Genomic DNA, 14,167 nt, shown 5'->3' on the forward strand with positions numbered 1-14,167 from the left:
GTCCTTCAGGAGACAGTCGTCTTATACAAAATGAAACACAAACATAATATATTTAAGCAATATAGCCTATCCCTCCAGGCCGTGGTCTCTGCTCATTCTACCACTCTAAGAGGCGTTGTTCCCCCTTAGAGTGGTAGAATGAGCATAGACCACCTGGAGGACTGGAGTGATATATAGCTTTTATAAAACGGTTACCAATAATGACAATATGAAAGAGGACATGTAGTTTTCTTCCAGCAGAATAAAAATCTGTTCCACCTCTCCAGACGTTAGCTCCAAGTAGCTCTGTCACTGCTCAGTCCCCTCTACCATTGTTAACCCTCTGGAGGTCAAAGTTCACCTTCAACATGTCAATTACACTACTTTACTACAGTTTTTAACATCGTAAAAACATCAACTGTCTGTTGCTACGGACTGCAACAGTCCGTTGTCATGGATACATGACAACAACTTCCATTCATACCAGTCATACGTGCCTGAGGCGGAGTGATAGCCTACGCTGTGATAAGGCTTTAGAATAGTAGCCGTGGTATATGCTCATTATACCACGGTTAACAACCAATCAGATCGCAGGATTTCACCTTTATGTTTTATAACATAATATATACATACATGTATACACTGTATATATATATATATATATATATATACACAGACATTTACACATTCTTGTATCATGGAAAGAAATAAAATCAACCAAATAAACAATTCACTTTGTTCACTGACAAGAGACAGAACTGGACCACTTCCATTTTCCATGTTACAGACAGGTGTGTGCGTGCGTGTGTGTGTGTGTGTGTGTGTGTGTGTGTGTGTGTGTGTGTGTGTGTGTGTGTGTGTGTGTGTGTGTGTCTCACCTGCTGCCTCTGGTGTCGTACTGTTTCATGTTTTTGATGAAGTGGATCTTCTTGGCGGCGTGTCGCGGTCTGGGAGAACCACCGGAGAGATTACGAGTCCTGAGACAGAGACAAAGACATGATGAGTATCTGGACTGTAAACCATGAGGAGACACACACACACACACACACACACACACACAGACACACACAGGCACACACACACACACACACACTATCCAGCCTGATAACATAGAGACCAAACATCAGTAATAAGCGACTCAGACGTTTTCTGTGAATTTAAAACAGTTCAACCTGAAACAAAATGAAAACACGTTTCAGTTTCTGCTGAACTGTGTGTGTGTGTGTGTGTGTGTGTGTGTGTGTGTGTGTGTGTCTGTGTGTGTGTGTGTGTTGAAGGTCAGGCTGTGAGTCAGTTTGTGTTGCCGTGTCGACCTCGTGGATTAAAACAACAGACGTCGACATGAAAACGGGCCAAGGAGCTCAGTGACATCACAGCCGTTACATAACATCACTGACATCAGCACCAGTCTCACACACACACACACACACACACACACACACACAGACACACACACACACACACACACACACACACACACACGGCACCTGCAACAACATGTAAGTGTGTGTCATCATCATCGTGCACAGTCACAACACTCTCACATTTACATATCAGGATCCTCAGCACTTCACTGCAAACACACAACAACAGTGTAGAGAATGTGTGAGAGTTTGTGTGTTCGAGCCGTCAGAGCGACTTCACTGTCCAACAGAAGTCCAATTGTTTTAACAATGTTCGACATTCGAAGGTGAAACTGATGTTAGAACGTGTTCCTTCCACAACAACACAAGTTAACGTTGTGCGTCGCAGCGTTGGGGGAATAAACATGTTCATAAAACAAACTGTTGTGTTGTTGTTGTGCGACATAGAGCTGCAGCTTCAAATTTATGAGCAGAGTTTTTTAATTGCCCGTTTATTCATCTGGAGCGGTGACTACGTGTTCAACTCAACTAAACTCCACTGTGATCTGTTGCACCACTACTTAGAATATTTAGATTTACAAATACGAATACGAATACAAATACAAATACAAATACGAATACGAATACAAAAACTTTATTATCCACAGTGGATATGGATATGGAGTGGAAATTCCTCTTTGGTTTCACCACCATAGACATGTCTCACAACATCAGAACACATAACACAATAAAAACACATTTCAAGGATAGAAAAATAGACTATGGCAGTAGCTGTATTTCACACATCACACATTCAAGTACATTTCCCTAATTGGAGTATATTGAGTTGGTAAAACTAAAAGCAAATGTTACATAACAGATTTGGTTGGAATGCCCTTTAGTGTATAGCTGAATATATAATGAGCTAAAAAAAAACATTAAAATGTGAATATAATTTGAATATTTAACATAAGAAGCATTAGAAGTTTGAATCTGATTTGGGGGGGAGGCTGCCAGCCCTACTTTGTATATCTGTTGTCATGTTGTGTGTGCTCTGTGTATTGTGTTGGGTGGTCACCTCAAGGGGTTACCCATGAATAAATCTGAAACAACACAACCACACAACAACAACCACACAACAACAGCCCATCTTCACAGCTCTGCCTCCGAGGGTTTCTCATGTCTCCAGTGTCTCCTCCCTCTGTCCCACAGCGGTTTGGACCGGTCGGTCGCTCGGTCGGTGTCCTCAGAGGACGGACCGCTGCTGTTTTGTCAGATCATCAGAGCGTCAGGAGTAGGGTTGCAAAGGGGCAGAAAATGTCCAGTAAATTTCGGGTCAATTTCCAGAAACTTTCCATGGGAAGTTAAGCTGGGGAATTTTGGAAATATTCCAAATTGGAAACTTTCCATTATTAATTAACTGGAAATTAGCTGGAAATTGTGGGTAATTTAAACAAACTGTATCATATCCAAACATAAATGTAAATATTTTGTCTTGTCATAAGCAGACATCCATGCAAAATAATACAAAAAAACATGACATTTCAACAGATTTATTTGTTGAGTAGAACTTTATCAAGTTTTAATTCTTGTATGAACAATCAATTATTTTACTGAACAACAAAAACATGAATGGTGAGTAAAATATTACTTACTATATTGGATTCAATCTGGTTGTTTTAGCAAAGATTATGCTACAATATATTTTCCCCAACTATATTTAAGTTCCCTGTTATGGGCCAACCTTCAATTTTGTAAATTTCATATTTTTTCCCGTTTATTCCCATATATTCCCATTCATTCCCATGGAAAGTTTCCAACTTTGAAAATTCCTGGTACTTTGCAACCCTAGTCAGGAGGAAACACCACACAACCTACACAACCTTCACCTGAGCCAGTCAGTGACAGATTACACATGGACATGGACCACAGCCAGAACCAGAACCAGAACCAGAACCAGAACCAGAACCAGAACCAGAACCAGAACCAGTCCAGAACCACCGAGGTGAAACACAGAAGGTGTAATGGATAATGGATGAGGGTTATCCATGTTTCTCTTTGTCGTTAGCACTTCTTGTCTCTGTTTCCATCTGATATCCATAGATACATCTGTCACATCACCATAGCTGCTCATTTTTTATTTTTTGTAACTGAGAACTACCATCGTTGGTATTACATCTGCCACTGTGGCCACTTTCATGTTTTATCTTTATTATTACTTTATTTATTATTATCGATACTATGAATAATAATGCTGCTATGAGCACTTTGTCCACTACACATACAGTTACTGTACTGATACTGTAAGTGTCCACCACACACACACACACACACACAGTATATGACAATCAACATCTGGCTGCTATGAGCACTTTGCCTACCTCATACATGTTGTTGTCTAAATGTTGTCCATTGTCTAACTGTGTCTGTTTATGCCTCATCTTTGTGTAATAGCTTGTATTCTGTGTATTTTATTACTTTTATGTTATGTGTAGGGACTGCAGATGGAAATGAGCTGGGAGCTAAATCTGGTGCAACCATCTTTTCATTTTTTCCTTTAAATGATTAATGTAATTGCACATTGTCCCTTATTAACTAATAAACTAAACTAAACCAAACTAACATTAACCCTCGGTCACATGAGCACAGGCTGGTCGGAGCTCCCACACATCAAAACCTTTGATTAAAAAACACTCAGATAAATTAACTTATTCAGACATGGCTTGATTTAATGTAAGGTTGTGTAATGACAGACTGTTGCACCAAACTGTTGTAGGTGTCGATATTCTCCTGTTTCTTTGGGACACATGTTTTGGTCATGTCTGTTTTCTTGGTCTTCATCTTTCTGCAGCCTGATCCTTTAACAGCTACAGTATCTTTGGTGTAGTCAGGAACGAGCTGAAGTTGTCCCGCTGCACAAAAATACAATGGCCTATACACCGTTGCATGTCTGCCGTCTATTACTGCTGAACACGAAGGAGTTTGGGTCTTTTTCGTGAGTCTGTGTCTGTTTTTGTATTTGTATTTGTGTATATTTGTTTTCTTCTTTTGGTGTTCTGTTGCCTGTTTTTGTGTGTGAGTGTTTTTGTGTGTGGGTTTGTTTGTGGGAATGCCCCCAGGATGGGTTGGGTCGGGGTGTGGGTGTGGCGTTCAAAACCTGATGTAAACTGATTACGTTGTAAAAAATAAACAAATTAAACGTCTGTTGAAGCTGCACATCATCCAGTGTGAACCTGGTCCCAGGGAGGTCCAGTCTCTCCACACACTGATCCTGAGCTCTGACGTCCCCAGACTCTGTGAGGAAACTAATATTTAACACACATGCACAACGCAGACTGAGCCATAAGCCCTGGAGGTATAAGCAGAACAGTAAGACCTGCTGAGAAGCTGTTATACAACTCTAACACACACACACACACGTTCCTGCAGAGTAGGACACAAACACACACAAAGCATCTGTTAGTGTTTTTTATGGCTGACTGGATGATTGGACACCACATGGAGTTCAGATCAGAGCTGTTCACCCTGTGACCTCCTCACCGTCTCTTCTCAGAACAATAGTTTTCAGTACGTGTGTTATGTAGTCACCACATCTGTGCAGGTTAGATACAGTAGCCTGTGTCTCCTCGTCCACTCACACTGAGATCCAGACTCTGATGCTGGTGCTTTAACACTCCTGTCAAATATCACATGTACACGAACATACACGTCTTTATACACGGGCTACATGGAGTCGTTTGGCTTCACATTCTGGTTTCACATGTTACAGTGATGCAACTGATGCATAACACCCCGTCCTGACAGACAGTGACGCGACAGCGACGCGAACGAGCGAGGAAAAGACATTAGAATGCGTTACTTTTCAATCAGCCTGTCCTGACGCCGCGAGCGACGTCGCGCCGTCCAGCGATGTCGCTCAACCCTGAAATTATCGCTCGCGTTGTCTCTATCTGGACGACGTTTGGCGGCGGTGTCCCGCCCCTAGACACTTCTTATTGGTTGAAAAGTCCACGCTGCTTTCTGTTGACAAGCAAGTTATCAGAGAGAGGAGAATATGAGAGGAAAAAACACTCAAAGATGTGAAAAACAGCAACCAGGAAATGCCAGGAATCTCAGAATAGCGCCGCAAGTTTGTGTACGTCCCTCGATAATTTGATTGGTTTGGATTCTGAACCAATAGAATATACTTGTCACGCTGCATATCAGGACACCCTCGCGCAAGTTTTTGTTGCTGTTTCGCTTGCTCGCTGCATGTCAGGACGCGGTGTAATACAGCTACAGCAGCAGCAGCATCACAGACTGTGTAAGAATCTTTCCTACATTCACATTTTTTCAGCTTCACAGAAAAACACTGTTGGTCCGATCTCCTTCATGTCGGTCCGATCTCCTTCATGATGGTCCGATCTCCTTCATGATGGTCCGATCTCCTTCATGTCGGTCCGATCTCCTTCATGTTGGTCCGATCTCCTTCATGTTGGTCCGATCTCCTTCATGTTGGTCCGATCTCCTTCACGATGGTCCGATCTCCTACATGTTGGTCCGATCTCCTTCATGTTGGTCCGATCTCCTTCACGATGGTCCGATCTCCTACATGTTGGTCCGATCTCCTTCATGTCGGTCCGATCTCCTTCATGTTGGTCCGATCTCCTTCATGTCGGTCCGATCTCCTTCATGATGGTCCGATCTCCTTCATGTCGGTCCGATCTCCTTCATGTTGGTCCGATCTCCTTCACGATGGTCCGATCTCCTTCACGATGGTCCGATCTCCTTCACGATGGTCCGATCTCCTTCACGATGGTCCGATCTCCTTCAGGTCGGTCCGATCTCCTTCATAGGATAGGATATCCTATCCTATCCTACATGTTGGTCCGATCTCCTTCATGTTGGTCTGTTGGTCCGATCTCCTTCATGTCAGTCCGATCTCCTTCATGTCAGTCCGATCTCCTTCATGTCGGTCCGATCTCCTTCATGTCAGTCCGATCTCCTTCATGTCGGTCCGATCTCCTCCATGTCGGTCCGATCTCTGGTTCTACAGCAGCCATTGGGTTCAGGTCCTGACCTGGTTTGTGTTGTGGTGTCGTGTGGAGCTCAGCTCTGGTTTTCCCTCAGACTCTGGGAAACACAGTGACAGAGTTTTTCCCGCTCGGCCTCGGCCTCGTCTGCTGCTAAATAAAGATTTACAGTAATAATATTGGGACCAGAACCGTCTCTTCTGTCACTGGTCCAGTATTATTAAACCAAACAGTCTATTTCTGATCACATCCTCCAACGTCCTGGTCACGTGATGGAATCTTCTCAGCCTCCCATTTCCACGGGAACCGTCGCTCCACAGCTTCCTGGGACGTTGAGGAATGTTGTTGTTGTGTGGGAATGATGATGATGATGATGAAGAAGACAAATACAGCCACAATGATCGATCCATCCATTGATCCATCCATCAAGCCGTCTGTGGACACTATACTTGACCACGTTGTGATTTTGTTTCAGTAACATGTAAAGTAACAGTAGGTCAACCCACAGTCAGCTCAGCTCCTCTGCATGTTCAGCTTCACTCTAAACAGATTTTTCTACTAATCTCATCCAGAGAAACCAGAGTTCTCTAGTGTAAAATCAGATCAATAACAATAATTAATGCAGTCATCAAACAGCTGACAGAAATACCATCCACATCAACAAAACAAGTCGATCATCTTCTACCATCACAAGCAGCAACACAACAACTTTATTATTGTTCTAAATCTGGAACAAACACCACTCTGAGGTCCTGTTGGTGTGTCACACCTCAGCTCACATGGCTGAGCTGCTGCTGCTCGGTGATGACAGCAGTTACCTGATCTCATGATTGACGCCTACGAATGATAATTGGAGCACAAACAGAGAAATGACGGGTTATTTATGTGCAGAGTCTGTTTCCTCAGAGATAAACATCAGCAGCAGCTGAGCGGAGTGCGACAGGCGACTCGGCCTCTCCCAGTCCGTCTAAATCTGTCCCGGTATCTGAGCCGTGGATCTGCAGACTCATTATTACAGCCGTCTGACCACCGACCTATTTCCATGGGAACCGGTCGGCTCCACCTCTCTGGGATGTTGTGGAAAGTTTCTGTTGTGTGGGAATGGAAAAAAAAAAACAGTTCCCCCTCTGCAGAGGATGAAGAGGAGGAGGAGGAGGAGGATGAAGGGTTTTCATGGTTCATGATGGAGGTTCAGATGTGTTTTTACTACATGTCACTGTGGGAATCGAACCTGTGACCTTTACAGCACAGAAACGTCTGCCTCTGCTGTGTTAAAGGAAGCAGCTTCGACCACAGACGACAAACGGAACAGACGCCTGAGCTTTAGATTCTCTGGGAAGGTTTTTCTGAGTTTGTGACAGAGTGAATATTTTTATCTGCGTGTCACTGAAACCAAAGGTCACGTCGACAAACCCACAGGCCGAGGTTCAGCCTGCGGGCGGTTTCTGTTTCAGAGAGTATTACTCACTGTGTAACAACAAATACAAGATGAAGTAACTGCCTGAGTACGTGAGAATGTGACTCAAACAAAACACAATGTTTAACTTCATCAGACACACCAGCTCAGTCTCCGCCCTGTTCATCTACTCAACCGTTTTAACAATTCTTTTATCCCAACTTCTATCAAATTTCTTAACAAGTCTGTGCAATAATTCTTATAGTGCTGTTACCATGGTGAACTTATGAGGTGTATGTATGTGCTATGTTGTGGGATGTGTGCAATATGTGCTATGTTATGGGATATGTGCAATTCTGTTGGATTAATATGGCTGAGGTGTATTGTTCTTTTGTTTTTTGTTTTTGTCATTGTGGCCATTAAGGCATTTATGGCACAGCTACAGTGTCCAAGACAAATTTCCCTGAACGGGATAATAAAGTTTATCGTATGGTATCGTATGGTATCGTATGGTATCGTCACCGATGCTCAGGCAGAACTGCAGCATCTAGTCTGGAGTTAATGGTATTAATCTGACCGTTGAACAAAATCGAATCGGTTCTTTACTGAGTTCTAGTGAGTCTTTGAGCCAAATGTGAGGTTCAGGTATCAGGTCCAGAACCAGTTGTGAGTCTCTTTGTTTGGTTTGGGTCCGCAGCAGCAGGACTAAGAATAGCTGGCGTCATTCAGCTAAAAATAATCTGATGATTTAAAATAGAACAGAAACAACAACAGTCAGTCATCAGGCTTCAGCTCTGCTCTTTCTTCTCTCTTCACTCGTCTGATCTTCTCTCCTCAGTCTGTGCTGAACAGACCAGAAGCTGCTTCCACTGTGTTGCTGTTTAACTAATAAACACGACACCAGCCTCATTCACACTCCAGCAATTAACCAACAATTCAATAAAATAGCAATATTATCTTAAAGCAGAAGGAAGTGATCCGGTGGTTTTGTCTAACTTCCTGTCAGCAGATGGAGTTAGCAGCCCCCGCCCTCGTCATGGATCTATTGGTCCTCGTCCCTACGCCACCACATTCAGGCGCATCCCTTGGCTGCACACACAGAGAGGACTGCCCCTTTATGCCGTTCTCTCTCCTCATTGGATAAAGGTTGTAGGATACAAGGAAAGTTTTCTCCTGGGCTCAGAGCAGAGCAGAGTGACTGACAGACAGGTTGTGAGGTATCAAAGGAAAAGAAGATGAGTCTCACACTGGTGCAAGACGGACGAAAGAGAAAAAATTTGCCAAGAATGTTTTCATTGATCCAGAATGAAAATCGGAGGTTTGAAGACGATCAGATACCGTCGTAGCTCCAACCATAAGCGATGCCAGCTAGTGATCCAGTGGCGTTCATGACCCGCCGGGCAGCGTCCAGGCAACTGAAACCAGGAAATGCTGGGCGAGTCGACCACTAAATAATAATATCACAATAACTATAAAGACAAAACGATATATTTATTTAGAACACAGCTCTACTCGATTCTGATTGGTCAATCCCCAATATTCTGTGGTGTTTATTTCTCGATAGACCACCGCTGAGCGGACCGTTACAACGGCCGGCTGGAGGAGCAATCACTCATCAATCAGTGAATCAAAACATTACCAGCTTACAGTAAAGAGAAACTTTACCGTATGTTTCATTTTCGGACTAATAGTGATGTTAGATAAATGACTGTTAACTTGTTACAGGGAGAGTGGAGGCTGGGAACCAAACCTGCGATCAGAGCCTCTGACCCGGTGTCTCAGCTCTCCGCCTCACAAACGCACCCCGCCGTAAACAGTAAAGTTAATCTCTTGTTTATGACAGATACGACTACACACATCATAATAACACGTGCATGGTAATAATCCATCGATCAGCTGATTGATTATCAAAGGCTTCAAATGCACCGGCAGGAGGCTCAGTGAAACAGCGGAAGTGACCGGTCTTGCAGATTCGCTAAATGCAATTATAAATCGATGAAAGTCGTATTTTGATCAACATTATGTTTCAAATTAATTATTTCACTCGTAGGCCGTGTTCTAAGCGGGATAATGTACAGTTGGTCGGTTGTTATGGAGAAAAAAACCCCTTCATGTTGAATGAAACCAACTATACATGAACCCTTACCTAAATGGACCATTAACAAGTGGTAACGTAGATTCATCCACATTAATATGAGACTCTGTTAGAACCAAATACAAACTCCTCCTTGTCCCTTTAAGATACCTTGGCGGTAAATAAACTATTACCGTGGTAACGCCCAACAATAGTCTGTTTCATTTAGGGATCTGTCATGTCTCTGTCTCACATGGACCAGGACCAGAACCAGAACCAGGACCAGGACCAGCAGCTGCTCAGACTGGACCTTCACCTGGTTCCTTCATGACGAAGAAGAAGTTTGACTCTCAGTCTCTCAAACTGTCTCTCTGTCTGAGATCACATAGGATTTCAAATCCCCCCTCACACACACACACACACACACACAGCTTTACTTAAATACCCTGCACAGTAAATCCTTACCACACACACACACACCATAGATTAAATGTTGTGTGGTCTAAATCCTCATGGTGAACACACAGCAGCCGACAGTCTGTCCACACCTCGCTGACCGACTGGACAGGCCACACACACACACACACACAGGGTCAGCAGGCCTGGTGTGTGTCTTACATCACCAGATTAATAGACTCCTCCCCCTCCTCCCCCCCTCCTCCTCCCTGATTTAACGAAGAAAAAACAACTCATCCTCGTTTCTTATCCTCCTCCTTCTCTCTCTTTCTTGGCGTCACGTGACCGACTGATTAAAAAACAAAGAAACATCCTCTTCCTCTCCCACTGCTGCTCTGAAGACAGACGCCACCTTTCTACATTAGGTTATATACTGTAGATATATTATATTGCATTACATTACATTACATTACATTATATTATATTATATTATATTATATTATATTATATTACATGTGATGTTATTTCTACACATGAAGTCAAACTGAGGCCGTCTGTAACTCTACACACCGAGCTGCCTGTACATTAACACATAATCCAGCTGTGTCATGGTGTCGGGGGTTTGAAGCTGCTGACATGACACAGCACTTTAATCCACTGTAACTGTGACTCAGCTTTGATCTGACACATGAGTCTGAGCTGGTGTTGGTTTGTGACCGTGAGAGAAGCCACAGAGTTCAGTCACTTCTTAGGGTCCGGGCAGCTACAGTAAGATTTACTCAACTCCAAGGACGTGTCCCCCCAATAAACATTTAAATTCAAAAACTTAAACAATTCCTACCAAACCAACGGTAGATGCTACAGTTCTGAAACTTCACCACAATGTAGCTTCAATACTGCTGAAACTTTTGTCAACTTAAACTTATTACAAATGATGAAGTCCATCACTCTGTTTTTTTCAATAACTGTAAAACTTTTAAAATGTATCTCCTCCCACAATTTTTCCTCAATTGACACCAAACTTGCTACAGAGCATCTCCAGACCGTCCTCCACAAAACTTGTTTCTCAGATTTTTGATTAAGCAAAAATTGAGCCTACAGTGCATGAAAACGTTTGACTGTAAACAGTACTGTAAACATATACCATCCAATTCCTGCTAAACACATTTTCAATCTTCCTGAAAAAAATTGAGAATATTTTGGAGTCGTGGTTGATGAAGTTTGGCAAATATCAGAATTTTATCTCAAAAATTGAACATTTTGAATTCTGCTCTCATGGGAACAACTGCAGTCAATGTGAGAGTGGCATTTTTAAACATCAGATTTTCTCTTGAGAAGCAAAACACTTATCATTAAAAACAAATCACCAACATTTCCATTACCATTTTTGAAATCTGCCTTGACAACAGCTGCCTGGCTTTCACTTCCTGAGTCTATTTGAGGTCTCACTTCCAGACAATTAGCTCAGTGAGTTAGGAGCTGGTTCTTGGAGTCAGAGGGTTGTGGGTTCAAGACCCAACAAGGGAGTTGACTAAAACACCAGACGGTCTTTGTGAAACAAATGTACAAAATCTTAGAGTCACAGCAGATGTTTGACAAATACATACCAGAATTTTACCTCTTTTTACTGTGGTTTCAAATCTGCCTACACGACAGTGAATGGCTTACTCAATTTGTGAAGCCACTGTTGAATGCCACTTAATTAGCTCAGTGAGATAGACAACGGTCTCTGGTTCCAGAGGTTGTGGGTTCAAACCTCAACTGGTGCAAAGTGAACATTACAAGGCCAACTGTCCTGTCTTCCTATTCTCCTGTTTGTTGCTCAGAATTTGCCATAAAACAGCCCGGACCGACCCATCGCTATTACTATTATTGAGGGGTTTTCTCTGTATTTGGCAGAGGTGTGGACTTGGACTTGAGACTTGAGACTTGACTTGGACTCGAGTCCCGATTTTGATGACTTAAGACTTGCTTGATCAAATCAAAAAAAGACTTGGACTCGCTTGGGACTTGATGCCAAAGACTTGAGACTCTACTTGGACTTGAGAGCAAAGACTTGAGACTCTACTTGGACTTGAACCCTCTTGACTTGAATTCAAGTCAAGTCACAAGCAGCAAGCACAAATATTAAAATATTTAAAAAAGTGTCACATCAATGTTACTGTAGCAGCCAGCCAGAGACATTCTATATAGACCCCACTCCTGTTATCAGTCTTGGCTGTGTAGGCTATAATTAATGCCAACACACTAACTCCTACCACACACATAAAGTTAATCTGGCTGATTTTGCCCCGATTTTTCCCCTTCGGACCAAAGACAAAAATCGCCCGATTATCTTGGCTGTTAAGAGTATTTTATGAGATTCTCCTGTAGTGTGTGGTGTGTTAAGATTTAAATTCTCCCAATGATCGGCTCGTAAAACGGTTGGCGGCGACAATCGTAAATATTGAACATGTCCAGCATTTACGATTGTTGGTCGCAACAATCGTGACCGTTTGGATCATCTCGAGTCACCGTCTCCGCAGAATGTGACGTGAAATTTAATGTAACCAATAAAGAAGCAGCTGACTGCAGCACACGTAGCATAACAAACCAGTGTGGCTAACGGCTCCATGGCATGGATCTATATAATACATCCATGCTCCATGGCTACCATCAACAGAGTAGCCTACGTCAGATCACGTTTGATCACACAGGATTTCTGGCGTGTTACTGTACATCAATTTTAAATAGCTTTATTGGCATGAGAAGGCAGTGCTTATATTGACAAAGCATATCACAATAGAATATTAATAAAAATAAATAGATGAATAAGTGACAGAACATTAACAATAAAATATAAACAACTTAACAATTGAGGCGTGGTCATGATCTTTACGTATCATTAATTATAATCGATTTGTTTGGGACTTGAAAAAAAATCTTAGGACTTGGTTGGGACTTGAAAAAAAATCTTAGGACTTGATGGGACTCGAAACAAAAATCTTAGGACTTGGACTTGACTTGGGACTTGAGAGCAAAGACTTGAGACTCTACTTGGACTTGCAACATAGGGACTTTCTCCCACCTCTGGTATTTGGTCTAAAGCTTCCGTGACCATGAGATAAAACAACAACTGAACCTCATTTACTTTAGTGAAAATCTTTCATTTGTATGGAAGCAGCCAAGATCATTTAACTTTATGTTTTTGTACCTTTGGAATGTAAGTAATGTCATAAAGTTGTGTTTGACATCTTTTAGCAAATGTTTGAAAGGCTCAGAGAACATCTTCATTTAAAGAGTTTTGTTTGTAGTATTGATGATGTCATGATCTCAGGTTCTCACTGGTCTGTTATCGCTATCGGTAACAGTTATCAGTTATCGGTATCGGTATTGGCCTTTGGAAGCAGAAAGTTAACGGTTATCGCATCACTATTATAATAATTATAATATTTTTTAGTAATAGTAGTAGTAGTAGTAGTAGTAATAGTAGTAATAGTAATAGTAATAGTAGTAGTAGTAGTAGTAGTAGTAGTAGTAAACATACCACAGTGTGAATATTAAACGCTGCTGTTTATAACATGGTGTGACTCAGAGGAGAACGAGTCTTTGTCAGCCTGTGTGTGTGTGTGTGTGTGTGTGTGTGTGTGTGTGTGTGTGTGTGTGTGTGTGTGTGTGTAATAGGAGCAGAGTGATGTGTGTGTGTGTCCTCCAGCCGTGTCCCAGGACTTCAATCACACGTCTGTCACACAGACACACAGCGTGACAGTCGGCCTTCAGCACGCACACACACACACACACACACACACACACACTCAGGCGTTAGGAGTGAGTCAGTGAGAGGTGTGTGTGTGTGTGTGTGTGTGTGTGTGTGTGTGTGTGTGTCTGTGTGTGTGTTCAGGGTGTGGAGCAGTGAGGTTTGGCTGTTTTCACTGGAGAGGCATGTCTTTACACACACACACACACGTGCATGTGTATGTGTATGGGT

The 14,167-nt window shown here is 42.5% G+C and overlaps 1 protein-coding gene across 1 annotated transcript in view; it reads right to left on the minus strand.

Annotated features, from left to right (window-relative positions):
* The window catches only part of cables2b (Cdk5 and Abl enzyme substrate 2b), a 44,174-nt gene that overhangs the window by 24,893 nt on the left and 5,114 nt on the right, over positions 1 to 14,167 (minus strand). Inside the window, exon 2 of the mRNA XM_085783034.1 lies at positions 858 to 956. Coding sequence (XP_085639160.1) covers positions 858 to 956 — 99 coding nt within the window. The remainder of the gene's footprint in view (positions 1 to 857; positions 957 to 14,167) is intronic.

This window comes from Trachurus japonicus, chromosome 7, assembly GCF_045865225.1.
Source record: "Trachurus japonicus isolate A0001 chromosome 7, Traja_1.0".
NCBI lineage: Eukaryota > Metazoa > Chordata > Actinopteri > Carangiformes > Carangidae > Trachurus > Trachurus japonicus.